The 21618-nt window shown below is 34.5% G+C and overlaps 1 protein-coding gene across 1 annotated transcript in view; it reads left to right on the forward strand.

The window, feature by feature from the left end:
* LOC119637208 (protein sprint) overlaps positions 1 to 21618 on the forward strand; it is an 81571-nt gene that overhangs the window by 25875 nt on the left and 34078 nt on the right. The window contains exon 3 of the mRNA XM_038033066.1: positions 13260 to 13463. Coding sequence (XP_037888994.1) covers positions 13260 to 13463 — 204 coding nt within the window. The remainder of the gene's footprint in view (positions 1 to 13259; positions 13464 to 21618) is intronic.

Raw genomic sequence — 21618 nt, forward strand, 5'->3', positions numbered from 1 at the left:
TATAAAATTAAGATTCCGAAAAGCGTCACCTTTTCTTAGTTTGTCCTGTAAATAATCTAATATAACCGAACCGTTGTGATCCCTCGAGGAAATAGTTTTCGTTTCCCTTTGAATTGCCAAACCTCGTTTCCATAATTTCTTTCGTAAACAACATTTTACATGCGAACGCGTTCAGTTCAGACGATCCCTAAATCGTGGCGGAATCGAGATCCTCACCCATAATGCAAAACGTTGCATATAACGCACTTAGCTTACCGTGACACGCCACTCTTTTCATTTTTATGAGATTGTCTCGTAACAGTTATTTTCGTTCCTCTCAATGTGTCCGTCTATTAAGAGGCGTTCATCTTCTTTCTTTTTTAGGACTTTTGCAAGTTTTGCAATTTTTTTTTGAAAATTCGATATCTCATATATATGTATATATATACGATGACCATGCAATTGCATTCACGTCAACTTATGTGTTACTCTACTTCTGAAAGGAAAGGTGCACTATTCGTGAACTCTAGCTTTTAGTATGAATAAAAATGTTCCTCCCATGTATATATGTATATATATATATGTATGTATATAATTTGTTTCCTTTTTATTTATTTATTTATTTTTTTTAGTTTAGTTTGGACTCATAAACTTTGCTAACCCGTAGCAGACAATTTGATAATGACCTTTTGATGCCGTTAATTACATCAGCAATAGTATTGCGAAGTGTAGAGTGCACGTTCTCTGCAGAAGAATGCTGCCTAAAAAATCCTGTAGTACAGGATATACCAAGTTTTGTGAGGAAGACGTAAGACAGACCCACCTTTTTTTTTTTTTGTATAGCGATCGATTCGATCGAGTTCTTTTTGGAAGCGGTTTAAGATTATGCGACTATTTGTATGTCTGCGTGATGTATATCCATTAACAGTTGTGTTCAACATTCCTGGCCGCAGTTTTTATAATATTAGATGTACAAATATTAGATGTAAAATGAAACGTATCTGCCACGTTCAATTGCTCCGAAATTTCAAGTATCGATAACTTAGATATTGACGTTTGACAATTTAAGTTTCGGTTGCTTTCAAGCTGTCGTTCAGTATATATCATAGTTTAAAAAGATATACGTCATTTACGGCCTTGCGTTTTTCAAGTGGATTTTAACCTAGAAAAAGTCGCAATTAAAGCTATGGAAATGGTTAAGTTGGCTTGTAGTACGCTACGGAATATTTAAAAAGCGGTTTGCTAGAGAGCGGGCAGGAAAAGTTTTATCTTGAAAGCGATGAAATTCGCATACGTCCGTACCAGCTCCAGAAAAAATAATCCAGCGGGTGATTTTCAGGTTAAGTTGAAACGTTTTACCGCACCCTGCGACATTCATCCGATTTGGTCCTTTCGCACTTACCACTCATTCAGGCTGATGCAGCCCGAATATTTAGAATATCAGCGATTTCCAGAACCTGAAGATTTGCTCTTTGTCATTGGAAACTAATGTGACGTATGGTGGATCAAATTGATTAATTTGTTTTATTAATTTTTTTTTTCCATAAAACCAAAGAATTCTACGAAAGATAACCTTTATATGAACTTTATAAAAAGTCCAAGCTTTTTAATATTACATTACGAAAATCGCAGCGTATTAGTGATCTGATATAAAAATTAATCAAATTTGGGTCAGGTAAGTTAATTTTCTTAACTTCACCCCACACGGGGGTTGCAATAAGAACTAAGCCTTTATATGACAGGTAGGTCTCATTCTTCATATATCAGGGTAAAAATTTGTTCTGAATAGCAATTTGTCGTCAAAACTTATTGCACTGAATCTGAGCCTCAAAGAAGAATTTTTTGGACTCTATCCTACATAAGGATTCTGGTAGGAAGTATGCACAAGGTATAGCTTTTGATATCTTTTCGCGAAGACTAGTGCTAATCGCCGGCCTAGAAGATGAACTTATGCCATAATTTCAAGACAGAATTCAACACCTCTTGCGTTCGTTGATGGCTATTCAAATACGCGTAAATCTCAATGCAAAAATGCGACGCCTCTCCTAAACGCTTCTTCAAACAATTTGAAAAATAAAATGTAGTAAGGTATGATCTTATATCGTAAATTTGGGAGACTGACTGCATAGTTTATGTTATGTTATTAAGAGTTGAAAAGTTTATTAAACGAATTCACATATAAGACAGACGTTAGCTAACAAAGTAGACGCCAAGATCCATTAAATATTCATCATTTAATATTTTTTCCTTTAATTTATTATCTTTATTATGATTTATTTTATTCCTTATATGCATATTTATAGCTTTTTATAGCGTTTGCTGGTGCATCAGTTTCAATCGTAAATTTTACCTTAAAATAAAATATAAATCATAAAAATTCAGAAAATCCCTCAAGTGTATATAATATGTGCTTTAGGCTGCAGAATCGTAAAACGCGTAAAATGTTTACGAACTGCATTCAAGCGGATAAAGTAGATCCACAGAGCATATAAAATGAATGAAAAGCAAGCAGACAAACGTACAACACAGTTATAAGTCATAATTTAATTCAATGCCAAATATTTATATATACAAATGTGTATGTACAGTGGAGGCCATAATATGTGTGAAATGTGTGAAAAGAAGTTCTTGAAATACAAGCATACGTATAAGCCCATCCGAGATGTGAAAACATTTTGTTACTTAAATCTGGCTTGGAATATCAGTTACGACGCAAATGGATCGGCATCGATAGAAACTCTCAATGGGGAAGAAAATATTTACGCTCAACAACATTTTTAATTTCTACGCTGCCAAGGGCGTCTCTTTTTGACCAAACTGTTATATACAATTTTTGCATTCTGTAGCATAATGCTTCAGCATAATTACGTATTTTCTGATTTAATTCAATATTAGAGGAGATTGATATGACCTAGTAGTTCAAGTCAACTACACATATTCAAAGAAATTGGCATACTTTTCACTTTTACGTGAAACGACGTAGATTGACAAAACAGTTAAGTTAATATCTTTTAGAATTTACTCAAGTCTCGAAGGGTATGATGTGGGCGGATGTAATTTGGCATTCTCACGCACATAATGTGGAATACTCTAGGCAAAGTCTAATAAAATTTAGTTCGATTTGGACCGCTGTAATTGTGTTTAATAGAGCAAAGACTTCAATTGTTTGACGAACTCTTACGTGATAAGGCATAACTTTACTCACAACGAGCGATGTACCGTAACGTATGTGATACATAATTCATAATAAAACCGAATATATTTTGGAATCAGATCCCTTAGTTTAGCTGATTATGACGTTACCTATTATGAACGCAAATTGTTTGACATTCTGTAGCTCTTGAAAACAACTTTTCAAGTAATGCATATATAAGGCCGCATAGCCGAATAGGTAAGACTCGCGAATGCCAAGCCGATATTCGTGGGTGCTTGAAATCTTAATGCATTTTCGAACGTATTTAGGTCGCAACTACAGTGAGGCCAGGCCGTACATACATCCGATAAGCCAACTTACAGCAACTCCCTATCTTTTTCTCCCTTCCCTTACATCCTACGTGGCAAATTCGAAAGATCTCGCATACTTCAGCATGATATCGCGTAACGTGGTGTGATCTGGCGCGGTTCTGTTTAAAATACAAAGTTCGATAAGTAAAATTGAAAGAAAATGGATGGAACTGAATAATCCAAGTCTGATCTTTGCTTTGTTTTTTTGAAGCTGTTGCCGAATTCTAGCCGTAGCGCATATAAAATTGTCTTAGGAGCCCAGTTAATAGAGTGAGCAGTGATGCGAGCAAACTGACAAGTAAGGCGATATTGTTCGAAATGCATTCTGCCCTGTTTAACATATGTTTTTTAATATAATATAATTACTGTACGACCTTCCCTCGCCTACACTAAAGAATAATAAAATAGTTTTCAGGATAAAAGATTAATTTGTTATTTTTATTACACGACGACCGCTGCATGTACTCGTAAATACGGACACAACAGACAATGACACTCCACAGTTAAATAAGCACAACTAATCGCAGAAAGTTTGAAAAAAGTTGCATATTTAAGAGCAAGAAATATTGATGAAAAAATGCACAAATGCGAAGAGTAAAGGAATGAAATATATGCGGGCTGAGTGACGTTATTCAGTCGTACATTTTTATAGAGTTTCGAAGAAATATTGCTTGGCAATAGTTCAATCCAATTTACTATAATTGCAGTACGCTGTTCAGGGACGACAGTGTAACACTTTGTTCATGTAATAAGTCACATCCGATTGTCACGTTCACCAATAGTTACATTAAATTTCAGCCTTTCATTTGCATTCGAAAACTCTTTAGAACAGCTACAAATTATGCATTGTGTTGCCGGAAAAGTCGTAAGGCATTTTGGCAACGACTAACGTTAAAGCCAGGAAACGTCTATCTTGCTGTTCTAACATTATGTTATAAACATTAAGTTTTCGTAGCTCATTGCTAATGTATTATTCAAACTTTTCGATAACCGTACGTACGTTGAAAGAATAATATAATGCTCTTCGAAATCCAGTTGTCTCTTACCTCCGTAAGGCGAAAGCGATCCCTAGACTAATTTACAAGATATAATATAATGCGAATCAAATTGTTCATCGATTAGAAAGGGTTGCGCGGTTAACAACCCCTAATGAAAGCATACGAAGTTTGTGTTTCTGGATTTTTGCCGAGAAATCTGATCTGTTCGCGGGCGAGGATGAAATTGATACTCCATCGTTTCTTATTCCTGAATCAGTTTCGTTGTGAGAAATGGCGCAGTAATGTTACAACAAGTGTGTCAAGTGAGTTGAGAAAATTGTTAAAAATATGAATTTGGCCCAAGCATTACCTCACAAATTAAAGGCGAATAAATTCATTATAGACCTAATACTTTTTGTACACGACAGTGATCATCGAGCTGCATCTAAGAGACTTTCGTCTGTGCTCGTAAAAGCATTATAATCGTTGTGTATTTGCTTTTAAATGCATAATAAGCGTTCAATAAAAATAAGGAGAGCTAAACATCAAGTTCCTAACGACTTCACGTAAAGAGGTTTGGAGCATCACTGTATGTATAGACGGCAACTAACAGGCTCAACTTCTAACAAACGTGATATATGTCTTCGATTGAGAACGTCTTCTGGCCGACCAAAGAGACAGCTCTGCTATAAACTTTTTTACATATATCACTTTAGACACGTATGACTTCCCTTGCGTTTAAAATTAATTCACAATATGAACAGATTCATTTCTATTTTTCTCTTCCCAACGTGAATTTTTTGTCAACTCTTTCATGCAAAATGACATCTAAAGCAAAATTTTAATAACACAAAAATAAGAAAAACATCTAATAATAAAACAAGAAACAAGTAAGCACATTAGAGTCGGACAACGAGGACCGTTAGATGCGCTACATCATAATCACTCTTTGGTTTTGTGATACATACATACAAAATTACGCATTATTACAGCTTACGCCAGCAGGGTACAGGGTACATCAAGCAGAAATACTATTACGCGGCAATTTTTGTCGGTAAATTGAAAACAAGAGGTTATATGGGGAATGGTCGAAAAAGTGGTCCGATCGGTGTGCCAAATTTGATCAAAATGGGACCTGTAAGCTGATCACAAAAACACATCGACCTTAAGCGGACAGAGAGACAGACAGACCGAAATCGATTCAAAATCTCTTTCTAGTTTAAGTCCTTCCGGGATTGGGTTGTATACGTCCGCACAAGTTTAATCACTACCACAATTGTATCGCAAATGGTGCAGAGGATAAAAATCAACTTACGCCAATTTTCATTTGATATGTTATTTGCGATAATACTTTCAGTCTTGGAACATTTTCTTTTGAAAGCAGATGTCATGTCTATCTTCTAGTTTCTATAGTTTCGTATTTCATAAATTTTAACATTTTATAAATTGACCTCGACCTCTACGACGTAATTTTTGATTAAATCTCACTTACTTCTACTCATACATTCTATTACTCTCTCGGTCTGTAAATATCTTGAAATTTCCAACGGCATATTAGAGCATTCAAGTAATTGTCAATTGTGTGCAAAATAAAATTGATAAAATAATGCATACACAAAGGATTGCAAAGCAAACAATATTTCTGTCACACGCCATGCGTCGGCTTTCTTGAAGGCAAATTAAAGAATAACGCTGCAGGGTGGTATGTGCGCTGGGAGAGCTAGGATTTAGCACTTAATATAGCCTCTATCGCATAAAGTCTCAGTTTTGCACAAATAAATTCCTAAAACGAATTTGTGGTAGTTACGAACTCGGCTTAATTCGAATTTCGTTCATCCATTATTTCATTGCATTTCATAGCGAAAGATTTGATCAACATTATCCCTGTTGATGTTGTTGTTGCTGTTGAAGTTCGTTCTTCGTAAGAAATATGATTCGTTCAAAATTTATCTGTAGTGACAACGTGTGTGTTTAGTGTTAATACGACATTTATGAACGCAATCTTAAGAAGTCAAAGCTATTTTTCATCCGGTCTGTTACAGACACTATACTCAACGTAATATACGCTCTTACCTCAGAAGAGCACACAAATGAGGAAAGTTGTATCAATACGTCCTCGTGTTATTTCCAATTGACTGCCTTAACGGTACAGTACCGTTGATTTTTATTACATATTTTACTCTCACAAATTCTTAAATCACTAGTTAAGCAAAAAAATCTTAAAAGTAATATTTATGTAAGCATACACTTGCCTACACATATTTACTTACATATTATGTGCGAGTCTGCTTACAAAAATTTTCGTTATTTGATTGGTTTTATATTATTGTCAACTGCAGTAATGGTTCCCTTATGTTATACGATTATATTCTCTCTCTGTTGACAGTTTTTCTTCTTATTTAACTGGCTGTAATGTATTATATATATCGTTCATACATATATAAAATGTGTTAAATTTATAAAGCGCGCGTTTGTAACGCTTATAAGAATATATATTGGATACATCATAAAATAATTATATTGGTGATCAGTGTTATTAACCTGATCTATGGCTCCCTCGATAATTAATAAACAGCCAATAGTTGTACTTCTCTTAAGTTTTCCTTAAATTATGGCTCAAAATTGTAGAAACTTTTAGTTTAGCGCTTCAAAACTCCACTTGCCCTGTTTTTCCCAATTTCCCCATATCAAATTGAAAGGACGGCTTGATCGCTGCAAGGACCCCTTACCCGATCATCAAGAAGTCATGCGTCGTCTATATGTACGACTGAGTATAAAAAATGTGATCGCTAATTTGTAAATATATAGTTGCGTGTAAAGTGCAACCAAATCGTATCAAAATAATGTCTGAAATCACGCATATCGAGAGTAAGCAGTCAGTGTAGCCAGAGGCTAGTACGGTAAAAAACAACACCTTATAATTTGAACATGCGAACATAGACGTGCTATACTTGCTCAGTATCATATATCATCGATTTATCGAGTTAATGGATCTTTGCCTATATCTTGCGGTCAAACACCGTACACAAGCTAGCAATGGAGATTATAAATGTCAGGCTAAGCCGTATGAACGGAACTACTTTTTTTTTATTTGTATAACATATTAGTATAAACATACTTAATTATATTAAAAAAACAAAATGAGGGTTTATTTTAGATGCCGTGTCGACAGTTATTTATATGTTAAAGGGAGGAATTTTTGAACTTGAAATTCGAAAATATTGGGCTTGGAAAACGGAAAATTTGTGACTAAGGGAGCTTATATCAAGCCAGATGGCGTAAATTATCTCGGGACCAACGCAACATAACAGAGTGATCAATAATTACCGGGACTGACACCTGCACCTATCGCGTCTAATAAAAAAATGCAGGTTATTTTTGGAAAATGCTACCCCTCAAATCAAGCCTGCCAAAATTTCATGAATATTTGATTACATCGAGGCGATTTTACAAGTTATCGCGGTTTTATTGACCCTACTTCCGTCATTTTCAAAATAATGGAAAAAATCCAAATTTCGTGTGTTGGTGTATTGGTCAAATAATTCATTTTAATGGGAGAAAATACCCCTTTCTTTGAACTTGGGTGTTGTTGTTCTGTACACGAGAGTGTTTTCCTTCCAAACGCAATAAACTGCCAGAACAGATGGATGATTATATTAGTAAACGTTAAAAGTATTTTAAAAAATTATTCATGTTAGCAGAAAAGTAAAATTGCAAAAAATGATAGCTGGCAAGTTATCATCATCATGTCAAAAAAGCGGTACACCATTTTGCATGAAAATAATGGATTGGGATAACTGTTTGTCAAATAGGCGTCCCGTTTATTAAGAGTTTTAGAGAAAGTTCAACGCATTACTAGCGCGAAAAAACGAAAAGCAAAATTGCATACGTTAAAGCAACAATTGTTGGATCATCCACAACATTGGTCATGCCTAGCATCCAACGATTATAAGTCATTTACAAATTTCAAAGAGATGCGCTGCAAAAACAGATTTAAATTTAGATAAAATGATGAGGACATCACGGAAACTCAATCGTATTTTGAGAACTTTGGCAAATGGGTCAATGAGAAAAGCAAATATGTGTCGAAGATATGTGAGCTCGATTGTGCATTACTTACCCTTAGAAGAGTCCACGTTGATAATTAAAAAGTCGAATTTTGCAAAAAAATTGTTTCCAACGTAGAAGTGTTTAAGAGTTTAAAAAAACAACGTAAGAGCTTGAAGCCCCGTGAACACGGACGTTTTGTGCGTTCGTTACACTTTAAGGATATATTCCGAATATTTCGGACGAAAAGTCTTGGACAAATACCTTTTTTTTATTACTTTAACGTAAAGTCGGCTACGACCAAAACAATAAATAATTTACAAAAATTTTTAAATAATAATAAGTCTTCTAAATAACTCTTAGAGAGATATTTTTGCCAATTTGATAGTTTGCCCACTCAAAAGTCAATATGGAGTAGCTTTCGTAAATTGAAACAAACCCTACACGTAAATAATAACACGGCTTGCGATGATAAGGTGAGAATGAGTTTAGTATTTCAGCAGACGTAGCTAAATCTAGATGCATGATGTTGTGCTTACCATTCACAAAAGGCTTACGAAGGTGATGACTAATGTTCGAAATGATCAAGGAATAGTCTTTTCTTTTTTTTTTTTTGAAATGAATAAACGATTGGATGCGTTTGTTTACCGTCTACGGTATACAGGGCAAAGTGTCGACCCCTCGCCCACACCCCTCATATCATTAATATGTCTACGCCTCAATATTCTTTAAATGTCACCAAATGATAAAAACGAAAAAAAAAAACAAAAAAAAATTGTTTATACACCAAACGCGTGTCAATTGGAGCGTGCAAAATATTTATGACTTTTACATTAAAAAATCAACAATATTTTTCTAGAGTGTGAATGTTAATTTAAAATGTGCTTCGTATTGTTGACACTAACACATTCGTACGTTCATTCTTTCACACACACCCAATATTTCATTCAGTTGCTTTATGAAAAAATTTCAAGTGACATTTCTATGGCATGGAATATATACAGAGAATGAAATATTTCCAAACAGCTTTCCTTCACATCGTGTAGTGAATGAAATGAAAATTTGCATAATATTTACGTGAGAGTTCAAGTTGAGTTAATGGTTGCCCTGTGAACTCCGAATATATATATATATATATATATATATACATATAGATAAGTCCTTTTTGTGTGTGGCTTTTCGTTTGATGCCAGCATGTCTGCCTGTGTCTATAACATGTTTGGAATAAGTGTCTAAGAACACCTTTATCTATAACAACACGAACAACAAGTTTTATTAAAAATAAATATATGAAAAAAAATCATGCACCATAAAACAAATAACTTTATATATATATATATATATATATACATATGTATATATACAGTTAGTATTATATTCACAATCCACTGCATCTTCATGCCTGCATATACCTTCCCTTTTTCTTCTCGCCCTCACTCTGTGTCACTCTCTCTCTCTCTCTCTCGTGCTGCCTCTCGTAAATAAGTGCTTTAAGGTAATCCTGCCTTATATATAATATCCACGCAATGTTTTGCGAAATAACACTAAAAGATAAATACACTTTACATATGGTGGAATGTCAATGTAAAAGTCTTTTTAAAACAGCGTTTTATGCTAAACTGACAACAACAACAACAACAACAACAACAAAGATAGCTAATAATGGACGGGGGATGTCGGTATAAGAAGGAGAAAAAAAAAAAAAAACAGAAGAGAATTCATTTATGAAACTCATAGATAATCGCTACCATCAGAAGGTAAACGCATAGGTAGGTGCATTCATATCATCAGGCTATTTGCGACAACCAGAAATACGTATCGTAAGATTACATAACAAAGTTTTTAATCGTTCTATGCACGCATTTATGTATGTATGTATGTATGTATGTATAAATATGCAGTAATCTTTCAATTTATAACTTAATAAACTAAAACAGATAAAACTTAAAACAAATATAATTTTCCCCTTCCCATACCACATACCATACCAAATAATTCAAATATTCTCCCATCGTTTTTTTATTCGAATGATCTCGTTAAGCTCCTATATTATTTATCGCTATCAAATTATAAATATTGATATATTGATTCATCCATATCCCTCCTTTATATAAACGTTCACGTTTCGCATAAATTGATATAGAAATGGACATGGACCAGCTTGAGACGCCTTTGATATCAACTTGAAATTTGCTAAAAATATTTTTGAAAGGTTCATAAAAGTTTATTGCAAAAAATGAAGTGATCACTCTGTAAATATCTAGAATACTACAATACAAATATATATAGAATTGTAAAATTGATCGACTGATTTTGCCCATATTGGTATGAGATGGTTGCTACCAAAGACTTTGATCGCAAATCGAATACAACTTTATAACCTTATAACGGCCTTCCTGTCCGGAAATATCAACTACCTTTACAATGTTAGTTCGTTGGAATTACTTAAAAAAGAATCAACAATAATAGGAACAAAAGCAATAATTAAACCTTACGTTTCGGAACGTGATACAAACAACCTTGAAAATACCATACTGGAATATTTCATCACTATAACAACTGCCCGTCGCACTGTGGACAAGAGCTTCTGTGTGCTTCTCCATGAAGACTCTCATTTGCATACATAATCTTAATATGAAAATTTTACATTAACATCTTCGAACATTGGGTATTAGTTCCATTTTTTTTTTTTTTTTTTTTCATATACGCTACACTGCTTGTGGTCCAGTGTGCTATATTAAGTCCATACGATTTTATGTAACACTCAAAAGGGCTTACGACTAATTAACCTTTTAGTATATCGTTCAGTTAGAATAATCTGCTAAATTGATTTTAGCTGGTCTGTCTGTCCGTCTGTCTGTCTGGGTATGTTCTTGCAGATTTCACGTTTCATACAGAGCGAAATATTTGAGATATTTTGACGAAATTTGTGATATTAACCTTGACATTGGGCCAAAGAGAAATCCTATTGAAAATGAATTGGGTTCGAAGTATTTTTGCCGTCGCTTCTCGCGGAGCGGTGGTTATATGAAAAAAATGTCAACTTTCAAAAACTTCGTGATGAAAGTCGTTGCGTAACTGTAATATTTTACACGTACTAAATTGACATGAAAAATTTAGACCGGATGGGGTAATCATTTTTAACTGTCTGCCACTCAAACCTTTATATAGGAAAAGTATTTAATTAGCAACATTTCGTTGCGAAAACTGCTATATAATTATAATTTGACTATATCAATTTTGGACTGTGTAAGTCTATTCTTAGGAATCAACTCAATATGAAGATTCCCATGAAAGTTCTTAATCTTCATATGACAACAGAGTTGATTCTATAGTCTTTTATGATAACAATTTTTTGAATAATAATAAAGTCTCTGAAAAGAAAATTGAAATCGTTAAATTTGGAAGCATCCTGGTTCGCGTTTCGGGCAGCCTCCAAGCTCTCGTGGCAAGTATGTCTTTACATGAAAGCAAGATATAATTTTTGATATACCACGAGAATGAAAGACTGATTGTATTGGGCGGAGCTGTGTAGAGTATTTGATGGCGGACCTTGCCGGACTGTAATGTTTCTGCTTGTTTTCATTTAACAGCTTTAATCAAATGCAGTCCTTACGTGTGTTTTTTTTTTTTTTTATTAGTTTGTCTGGTAACATAGAAAGAAGAAAAACTGAAAAGAACTAAACGACCTTCACAATCCAGAATTGTTTAATAAATGTAAATCCGGTTTATACCCAGAATCACTTTCTGAATCGACATGGAGTCGTCTGTCCATCTGATATCTGTCCATGCACAGGTCGCAACTTTCGAGATATTTTGATGAAATTCGGTACACTGACATGTTTTGGACCAAGGACGAGCGCTTTTTCAACCACTGCCCACATAGAACCTTATTTTGAAAAGACGTTATGTGAAAAAAAAAGACTTTTCAGAAGTTCGCGATAAAAATGGCCACATAATAGAATGGAAAATTTGGACGGGATTGGGTCATCTTTCCAACCCCGACCCGATGACAACTTAATCTATTCGAATTTGCAGCATGTACGTCTATTGTTTGGGACCCGCACCATGTAAAAATTGCAATGATAAGCAAGCCTTTGTTTGCATAGCAACAATGTTCTGTTTTTAACATTTTAGGATAAGTATTAGTTCGTAAATAAGAGTAATTTGATATAAAGCTTAAACGTATCAAATTTGGACTAAGTAGGTCTATTTTTTGAACGTCATCACACAAAAGGATTGTTGTGGAATGCGAAATCCTGAAAATGGTTCCATACTAGCGACAAAATCTAAGTTATAGTTTGTATGACGAAAACAACTAAATAATAATTGAGGTATTGACCAGTCCCACCAATATGAGATGTGTGCCTTTGCATAAGAACAATGTACGGTTTTTCGTGGTATTATTACAAAAATAAATGAACGGCCACCCTTGCACGACCATAGTGCTCTCTCACTCATTTCGGACTAACAAAGTACCTCAGTCAGAAAATTCTCACTGGATGTGCGTCTAAGGTTTATTCCAAGATGCTTCTTGCTGCCATATTTAAGTAAGAATTTTCAGTTATCATACTCGAAGTTTATTTTCGAATGAAATCAAAGGGGGCTCCGCAGTTAGTTTCAAATTTCCAGCCATCGTTCAGCAGAATTAATTTTACTCATTTAAAATTTATTTTTTAATTTCATTCAATTCTTTAAATGAATTAAAAAAATATTATCGAAGGTTTTTTGCTTTTTTTTTGTTTCTTACAGTCTCGTACATCTCTAGTATCTAGTTCGGATGGCGGTATTTTGGCTGAGGGTGAAACATCAAGTGAAACGTCGCGTGGCTCAGAGGATTCTCCACCTTGTGATTTAGGTCTGGTAGAACGTCTGCTGTTGACACATCCAGTGTGGTTTTTACCCGGCATACAACGCTCTGGTGCTGTGCACTTTTTACAAGGCAAAGAAGAGGGGGTAAGTATTCGATTCATAACCACGCACAAACTTCACATTTTTTTTGTCTCCTTTTTTGTTTTTATAAAAACATGAACATGCCAGGAATCTTTATAAAAATATTTAATTACCATTGGTAGCAACAAAAAAAGCAACATTTTTTATTAGCAAAATATGTAGCAAAAGCAATTCAAGCCATCAAAATACATTTTTTACAAAAGAACATACAAACATTGTAGCTAGCTCGTCGCTCTGTATAGTATATGCTTTCTTCTTTTTTTTTTTTTTTTTTGACATCAAAGTGATATTAAAGGTTTTTCGGCTACAAAGCTCAAACGAAAATGTTTTTTTTTTTTTTTTTTTTTTTTTTTTGCTGTTAAAAAGGAAGATGAGGAAAATTGTGTTGTATATAAAGTTTATAATAAAAATTAATTTCGTTCCGTTTCTTTATTAAAGCAAAATAATTTTCAATTAAAGCAAAATGTTTTCTTTTTTTTCTTCTATGTTTCCCATACCATAAGTTGCGGTCTTGAATTCAACTCTTATGTAAGCAATTATTTTTCATAATATTAGAAAGAAAATTTAGGAAATAGAAAATTTCGCATTTCTTAGAAACTTTTTTCGTTCAACGATCAGTCACTCAGGTGATGTCCCTTACTCGTGTAGTACGGTAATGGTCACAAAGAAGTCAGCGAAGAAAAAGCTATGAGCAGAAGAGTAGTCGGAGCCAGGTGGGTATGCCCCCTCGGCAATTATTATAGCTTCACTGACTGAGCGCGCACTAGGGACTTGAACCCGCGCGAACACTAACTTGCTAGTCGCGACCGTTACCAATTCATATTACGCATAGCGATAGTTGTTTTTAACTTTAATATGCAATTTAAACCGGAAATCTCCCTTGTGCACATCTTTTGACTGGATTTGGTTCAATTCTTGTGATTTTGGAGAAAGTTGGATCTATGAAACGTTTATCAAATTCATCTGCATCGCAATCACGCTTAATTATTACATTTACTTGAGCGATTGTATTAAATTCGTTAAATGGTTGTGACGTATTAAACTACCTATGCAAGTCTTCATACGAAAATATACGTATATGTATTGGTGATCAAGGTAGTCATGCCTTTTTGCCTGTCGTCATGCCATATGCAAAACAACGCAACCTTACAAATTTGCCCCAGTTCACAAGTCCTCCCACAATAAGCGAGAAATCGCGCTATGAGTGAGCCAAAGTCTGAAGTTGTCCATCCCTTGTGTGCTGTCAGTCATTGTAAATAAAACGCACCACTGATTAAGATTTGTGTCAATTGTTTTTTCTCGCCATCATTTGCGGAATACGTCAGTTAAATTTTGTTCACGGGATATGTTACGCGACTAAATCCTTTTGAAATAATTTTCGATAACTCGGTCATAACTTGATCAATGATTGTTCGCATAACATCGATTGTTTACGTAACCGGACAAAAGAAAGTTTGTGTAATTACTTGGGCGCGAATAGATGTTAGTTTCAAACACACAATATAACAAAGATGATCTTTTTGGGCATGTGAATTAAGTCAGTTTTGTTGGGTTTAATGAAACAACTTGAACACTCAAAATATAGCTTTGAGATTATAACTTGCGGGAAGCTAAAACTTACAGAGAGAGTGAATATCATAATATGATGATTTGATAGCTTGATAGGAAGACGGATAGGTTAAAAAAATTATCGCATATTTTATTCGATCTAAATTTAAATGATCTCACTTTAGGTCATACAAGTTATCTTTAAACCGCTTAATATCGATTTCTTGCGCACACGTGCACATACAGACACACACACACACACACACACACACAACCACACTATTATAAGTCATTTCTTACGAGAGTAGTTTCTCAATGCTTTCGCAGGATCAGAGCTTTTATGCAAAAACTGCGTTCACCATTGTAAGAATCATTCGGTAGTTATCTGTAATGTTTTCAAAATCGAAAGAAACATTTTTTAAGCACTTTTGAAGATCCATATCTCTATTTATCTAATCATGTTCATGTCTGAAGAAAAGGATAAAGAATAATATCGATAAGCGGTTTCGAAGCTGGTGCTACTATCCTAACTCGAAAAGTCGTTCCACGTTTTAAATAATACAAATTTTATTGCGAAAGGTTTGCAATATATTTTTATGTTATTTTTTCACTCCCTCCTTCCCTGAGTTTATCGCAGTAAGTTTGTAATTCAATAGAAAATAATAGTATATGCAATCATCATCATTCGAGTTTCCGTCTCTGTGTGGCGAACATTTTAATTTTTGTCTCCAGTTTTATAAAAAATGTCTCCTCTTAGCACGGCATTTTGAATATGTTTTGAAGAATAATCGGGTTCTTGCTTTCGTTGCTAGTTGCAAAAGGCCACGTGGAAGCGAACTCTCGGAAGATGAGAGTTGAAAGATTGAAGGAATGAGACCGGCAATCGATAAATCGGCACCGCAGTACGGTCTCAAGTTATTTAAAAGCCTCCGTTAATTAGCGTTGAATTAAGCGCAGTGGACGCATCCCGGCACATTCGCCATTTAGCAACTAATGAACATATGAATTGCAGGGAAATAAATGTAGAATTAGGCCTAAATACAACGAAACGGCAAGTGCGGCCACTTCTTAAGGACAATCTACATCTTAGAAATGAAGACAAAATTGCCCAACCTTACTTCAGCGCCACCGAAATACCCGTATTGCATTTGCCGACGAATACAAATTTTGGGCGAAAGAGTTCAGAAATATTGTATCTAGTGTTGAGAAAAAGTTTCGTTTGGGCGAATCTGATGGTCACCGTAAATATTGCGGGGGTGTACGACGCCCTCGTGCAACCACGGCCATCGATTGTCAACATCGGAACAAAGCCAATACATTTTCCCGTAAAAAGCCTACATATAAGGCGTCAAAGCATTCAAATCGGATGCCAAAGTCCACGATTGTATTCGTTTTCAAATGCAAATGCATTGAAACTGCGACTATTTCTTTATAAAGTTTGCTTTAGATTTTAGCCTTTTGTGTGCAGGTCCAAGGACTCGCCGGAGCAATTTTAATGATTAGCGTAAACAATTGGATGCACAATCTACCCGTTAAACTTAAGTTCAATTTCTCCTTTTCATCCTGATGATTTTCATCAAGGAGAGGTGGAAAACTCAAAATTGTACATATAATATATAAAAACATAAAATTAAACAAGAAAAAAATATATATTTGGCTGTGATCGTAGCACTTTACACACACCGAAGAAAAAGCAAAAAGAATAAAATGATAGGTTGGCCATATTTCTATAGGCATAGTTTCTATAGACTATAGTCTCACGTAGAGGATATGTGGGGGACATTTTCATTGGCGTATATGTTGCAATAACTTGGTTTGCTTTCCAAAGTCGAGATAATCGCAATTTATGTTGCACGGTAAATGTGTGTAGGACTGATTTGGTCTACACTTTCTAGGCCAAATTGCGCGCAAGAACTTCTAATGATTTTGCCAGATTTGAAGACGATATCATAAGTTTTCCAACCAACAGTGTATTCACCACAGATACCATAGGACCACAAGACAGACAGGTCAGATATCGTTTACGTCAATTTAAAAGTTCATTCTTCCGGAACCAAATCGTCGATGCAATGAGCATAAAAACGTGACTTAAAGTTTCAGGCTAAACGTGTATAGTTTTAGTATGCACGGGTTCTTTCACTTAAATTTACTTGCAACTGCTTCAGAAAACTTAAAACACTGCACAATGTAAGAAGGTTTGGTTTATCTGTAAAACCGCAAAACTCTGAATCAAAACAAAATAAAAGGTTATAATCCTGTTAATCTCACTGAGGAGAAATGAGAAAAGAGAAAATGTGCGGCAAATTGAAAAGAAAACCGCCGCACAAAATGCCGAAGTCGTCATAAAAACATATTTCTCTTAAAACACAAAAAAGGAAAAACTTTTGAAATTTTAATAAGCAAAGCCAAAAGAAAGAAACAAAAGAGAAGAAAGTAATAGCATTCACCCAAATGTCGAAACAACTCTTAGGAATTTAATTTTTTTTCATCATACAATTTTCATTTCCCTCATATACTTATTGCTCTACGCTATGAACGCAAATGAATGGAATGCAAAAATATTCATCGGTGAAAGGGAATAGCAAAGCAAAGCGATAATCTTGAATTGATGGATAACTCGTATAATTTAAAAATGAATTATTTTAAGTCGACTTTAAAAAAAAGTAAGAAAAAAAAATTGAAATTTATGATAAAATGAAATTTGTAGCAACTCTTTAATCAAATTAATAAAATTGATGAACCATTAATGCACTCATTTCAAGGGCTCGTTCAAAACAGTTCAAAACTACGTTCATCGTAATAAAATCTTAAATCGGAATGTTGTTCATGTGTGATTGAATTCGATTTTCACTTTTAAATTGCGAGAATTCTGTCCTGATTCTCCGCCTGATTCTACCCCTGATTTACGGCGATAACCACATATGCTGTCTGTCAGCAAACATATGCCTGGTAATCAGAATCGTGCAGCAGTTGTAGCTAATTACATTTTGTGGTCATCAATACTTCAACAAAAAAAGATGAGGAAAACAAAAATCACCCCAATACTATCGCCTATTATATTAAATAAGTATTAAATATGTGTGTACACGTCCTGTGGAAACATTAAAAAAATGGTTTGTTTTACAATTTATTGAAAAATACTACGATAGGAGAACGTCGCACATTTATATCTAAAACATGTTCATTACCGACCGATGCTCGTAGATAGCATAGCATGAACAAGAGCACTACAACGTATCCGAAGAGTATTGTCATGAGCTTCCACTTCACTTATCTGTCATTTCATTTCAATTTTGTTTTTATTTATTTATTTTATTTTTTTATTTTTTTTTTTCCTCTCAAACTTTGATGGACAAATGATGACGGTCAATGTTTGACATTAACCATAGCTATATATATATATAAGCACATATAATGCATTTGCTGTTGTATGCATACGAAGTGACGATCATACCACATAATCAGCATTAACAAACATTGACATTCATATTACAACGCTGCGAACATCACAGCACTCGTTCCATTGCATCACCTGCACCACGGCTGCCCTAATCTACGTTCAATAACAAGCATTAAAATTAATTGTTTGTGCAACTTTGATTTTTTCCACTCAACCAACATTCTTGACTTTCTCCGTCTATTGTTTGGGGTCGTTTACACATAATACATTATGCACAGTTGAATGTGCTTTCTACACTCTATTTGCCGTCATGCTTTTCTTTCATTGTAACGGACGCACAATTAGTTTTCAATAAAAGAAGACAAAAAAAAAGAAAAAAAAAAAAAAACCTAAAACGTATTGATTGATTTTTAATTATCGCATATTTTCCAGTCTAATTATTTACATTTTTTTCCTTATCCTTATCCTTATCCTTATCCTGTGTATGCTTATTCTCTGATTAAACTCTTATAACACACAGTTGGGAGACCGAGGCACGTGTCTTAATTTTTTTTTTTTTTTTTTTTAATACACGCTCCCCCATACGAGTTAAAGTACTGCGAACTTCTGCATTTCATATTTTCATTCAAATTTCATTTCAAATTTTTGATGGACCTCCTCCCCCCTTCCCCCTTTTTTTTTGTATCGTGTGACCACTACTATGTCATATATGTATATATATATATATATATGTATGTCATAAAGGTTTTTGTGTCTTGTGATAAAGGATTTAGTCTATACGCCTTCCCATACCCGCAACATGCAAGCGTTACTGGATCATGCAGAGGTGCCTTTCGAAATCTTCACTGCACAATTTCAGAATTGTGCCTGTATACATACATACGTAACATAAAATCGGCTCAGTTAATAATATATTTTTTTAAATTTTCAACTTGATTACACGCATTCACGCAATGTCATCGTAGTCTAACGAAAAAAAGTTGTGCAATGAGTTGTCATTAAGACATTAGACATGATCTAGATGCATCTTTGATCGCGTCTAAGTCGTGCGTGCTGATCGCTTCAAGAAAACGGTCTTCACTTTTTCAAATATATTATGTGTTCCACACCGAAGCAATTTTCCTTTGAAATTTCAAAATTAAATCGCAAAGATTAGTTCGCAAATGCAATCTTCATCTAGAAATTTTCGCAATCACTCTGACGTTGTGACCGTCGTTAGGCAATTGTGATAAAAAAAAAAAAAAACGGGCAAATTAATCGATAAAACACGTGACCTCAATGCTTTCCATAAAGTAAATTTAGGAGATTTTTAACCTTCTATTTTTCATAATTTATGGGCAACGACCAAAGCTTACACATTTTTGCTTAAAGAGTCAAAGTTAGTTCGTGTTTAATAAAAAAAAATATTTTGTATATTTTTTTTAAGTGTATTTTTCGACGGATCCACACACACGATAATTAAGAGCCTATATGCTCCTTTTATTCTCTTCAAGCGTTCTATCTTCATGTTTGTGACGACTATGTTTTTTCCGAAAATAGACGGATCACGAACAGACATGCGTAAATCTACTCATGTCTGTCCATCTGTCCGTTCTTGTTTTGCTTAATTACTAATTGGCACGAACACTTTGCGATTGTTATGAACGCATTGCATTGACATATTCTCACGTAGACAACTATGACTTTGTTGCTTGTTGCTTGTTGCTTTATAAAATATTCATAAATGACCGATCCGTACTTAAAAAATGAAAGTATGGCGATTTTCCCAATCAGGTTGAAATTATATTTCTTATCAGAGATCTTATCATTAAAAAATCATTCGCATTACTAAAGCAATTTTCTATGTTTTTGTGAATTTATTCGCTATTTTACGCTCTACGCTTTTTTAATCCCTCCTTATACAGACGTGTATATAGAAGATGCGTTTTTGTGTGTTTGTGTGTGTCGACTTTGACTAAATTGCGATTGTTGTTACATTGCAACTGATTTAATCATAAGGATGATTGGCTGTTGCTAACGTTATCAATTCCGAGATGCAGCCGCATTATTACAGACATCATCATCGTCATTATCATCATCATGATTGTCATCAGTACGTTTGGTGTTTGGTTGGTGGTGGTGGCCATGGCGGCCGTAATGGTGGCTGCCGCTGATAGCAGTACTGTTGTCTTGTTAATGTTGGTACTGACAGTTTATTTTATTTCAACTTTTTTTTTTCCTCTCTTTTGTTGAGGCATTTGTTGATGGAACTGAATGATGAATGAAAATGATTCCATAGTTTTGTCTATGTGGGTATGGGAGCGCCTATGTTTATTATTGCCAAAGAGAATCTGTTTAAAAAGTTTTGCACATACTGTGCTCCAACAATCACTATGGTTGCGACCAGCACCAGTTACACTATGTACATACATACATGTATTTATGCCTGATGACGATAAGTCTATGGAGCATCATTCGACAAGAGATTATTTTGTATGAACAGATTCTACTACATTTTTATTTCCTATTTGATTGCTGAACATTTGCCTTGTTATGCTATCTATCTTGATGTGTGTCCTTTTATTTTATTTATTTTTTTTAATTTTTAGATGAGTTCATTTAGAAGAGAGAAATCAGTTTGAGAATAATTGCTAAATCGTTTGTAAAAAGAATTTTATATTTTTATTTAACAATAAATCATAAAACAGGGGAATATTTTTACAGTACATCGTCCATTGAAAATGAAAACGTAAAAGAACTGTACCCGACAGTCAATATAATTGTAAGCATACTTGCAAATATACAATTTCCCGCTTAATCTCTGCTCGTGAATTAAAAATCGTTGTTTTATAAGCTTGAGTTTTCAGTGCCATTTTTTGGGTTCATAAAGGATCCAGCAACAGACGACGGACGTGCTGACAGTCGGCCAAGCATCGCATTGCTTAAGACAGGCTTTTGCGTGAATTCAATTCTCTCGGCAATGCGCTTCCTAACAGCAGCGAGACGGAAAGATCGGTGCGATCGAAATTATTCATATATCATATGTACGCTGATAAACAACATTTCTAAATTTTACAAGGGGAAGGGTGAGGTAAATGCACTTCCTTCTTTTAGCGCTAACGTTATAGCAATAAGTAAGAAAATTATATTCGGTCGTGACCTAACCTCTTGTACCCATCATCGTTATCCTAATAAAACTTAGAGGAAGTAAGAAACGAGTGGGCGCCCCAT

Source organism: Glossina fuscipes, unplaced genomic scaffold (genome assembly GCF_014805625.2).
Source record: "Glossina fuscipes isolate IAEA_lab_2018 unplaced genomic scaffold, Yale_Gfus_2 43, whole genome shotgun sequence".
Classification (NCBI taxonomy): Eukaryota; Metazoa; Arthropoda; class Insecta; order Diptera; family Glossinidae; genus Glossina; species Glossina fuscipes.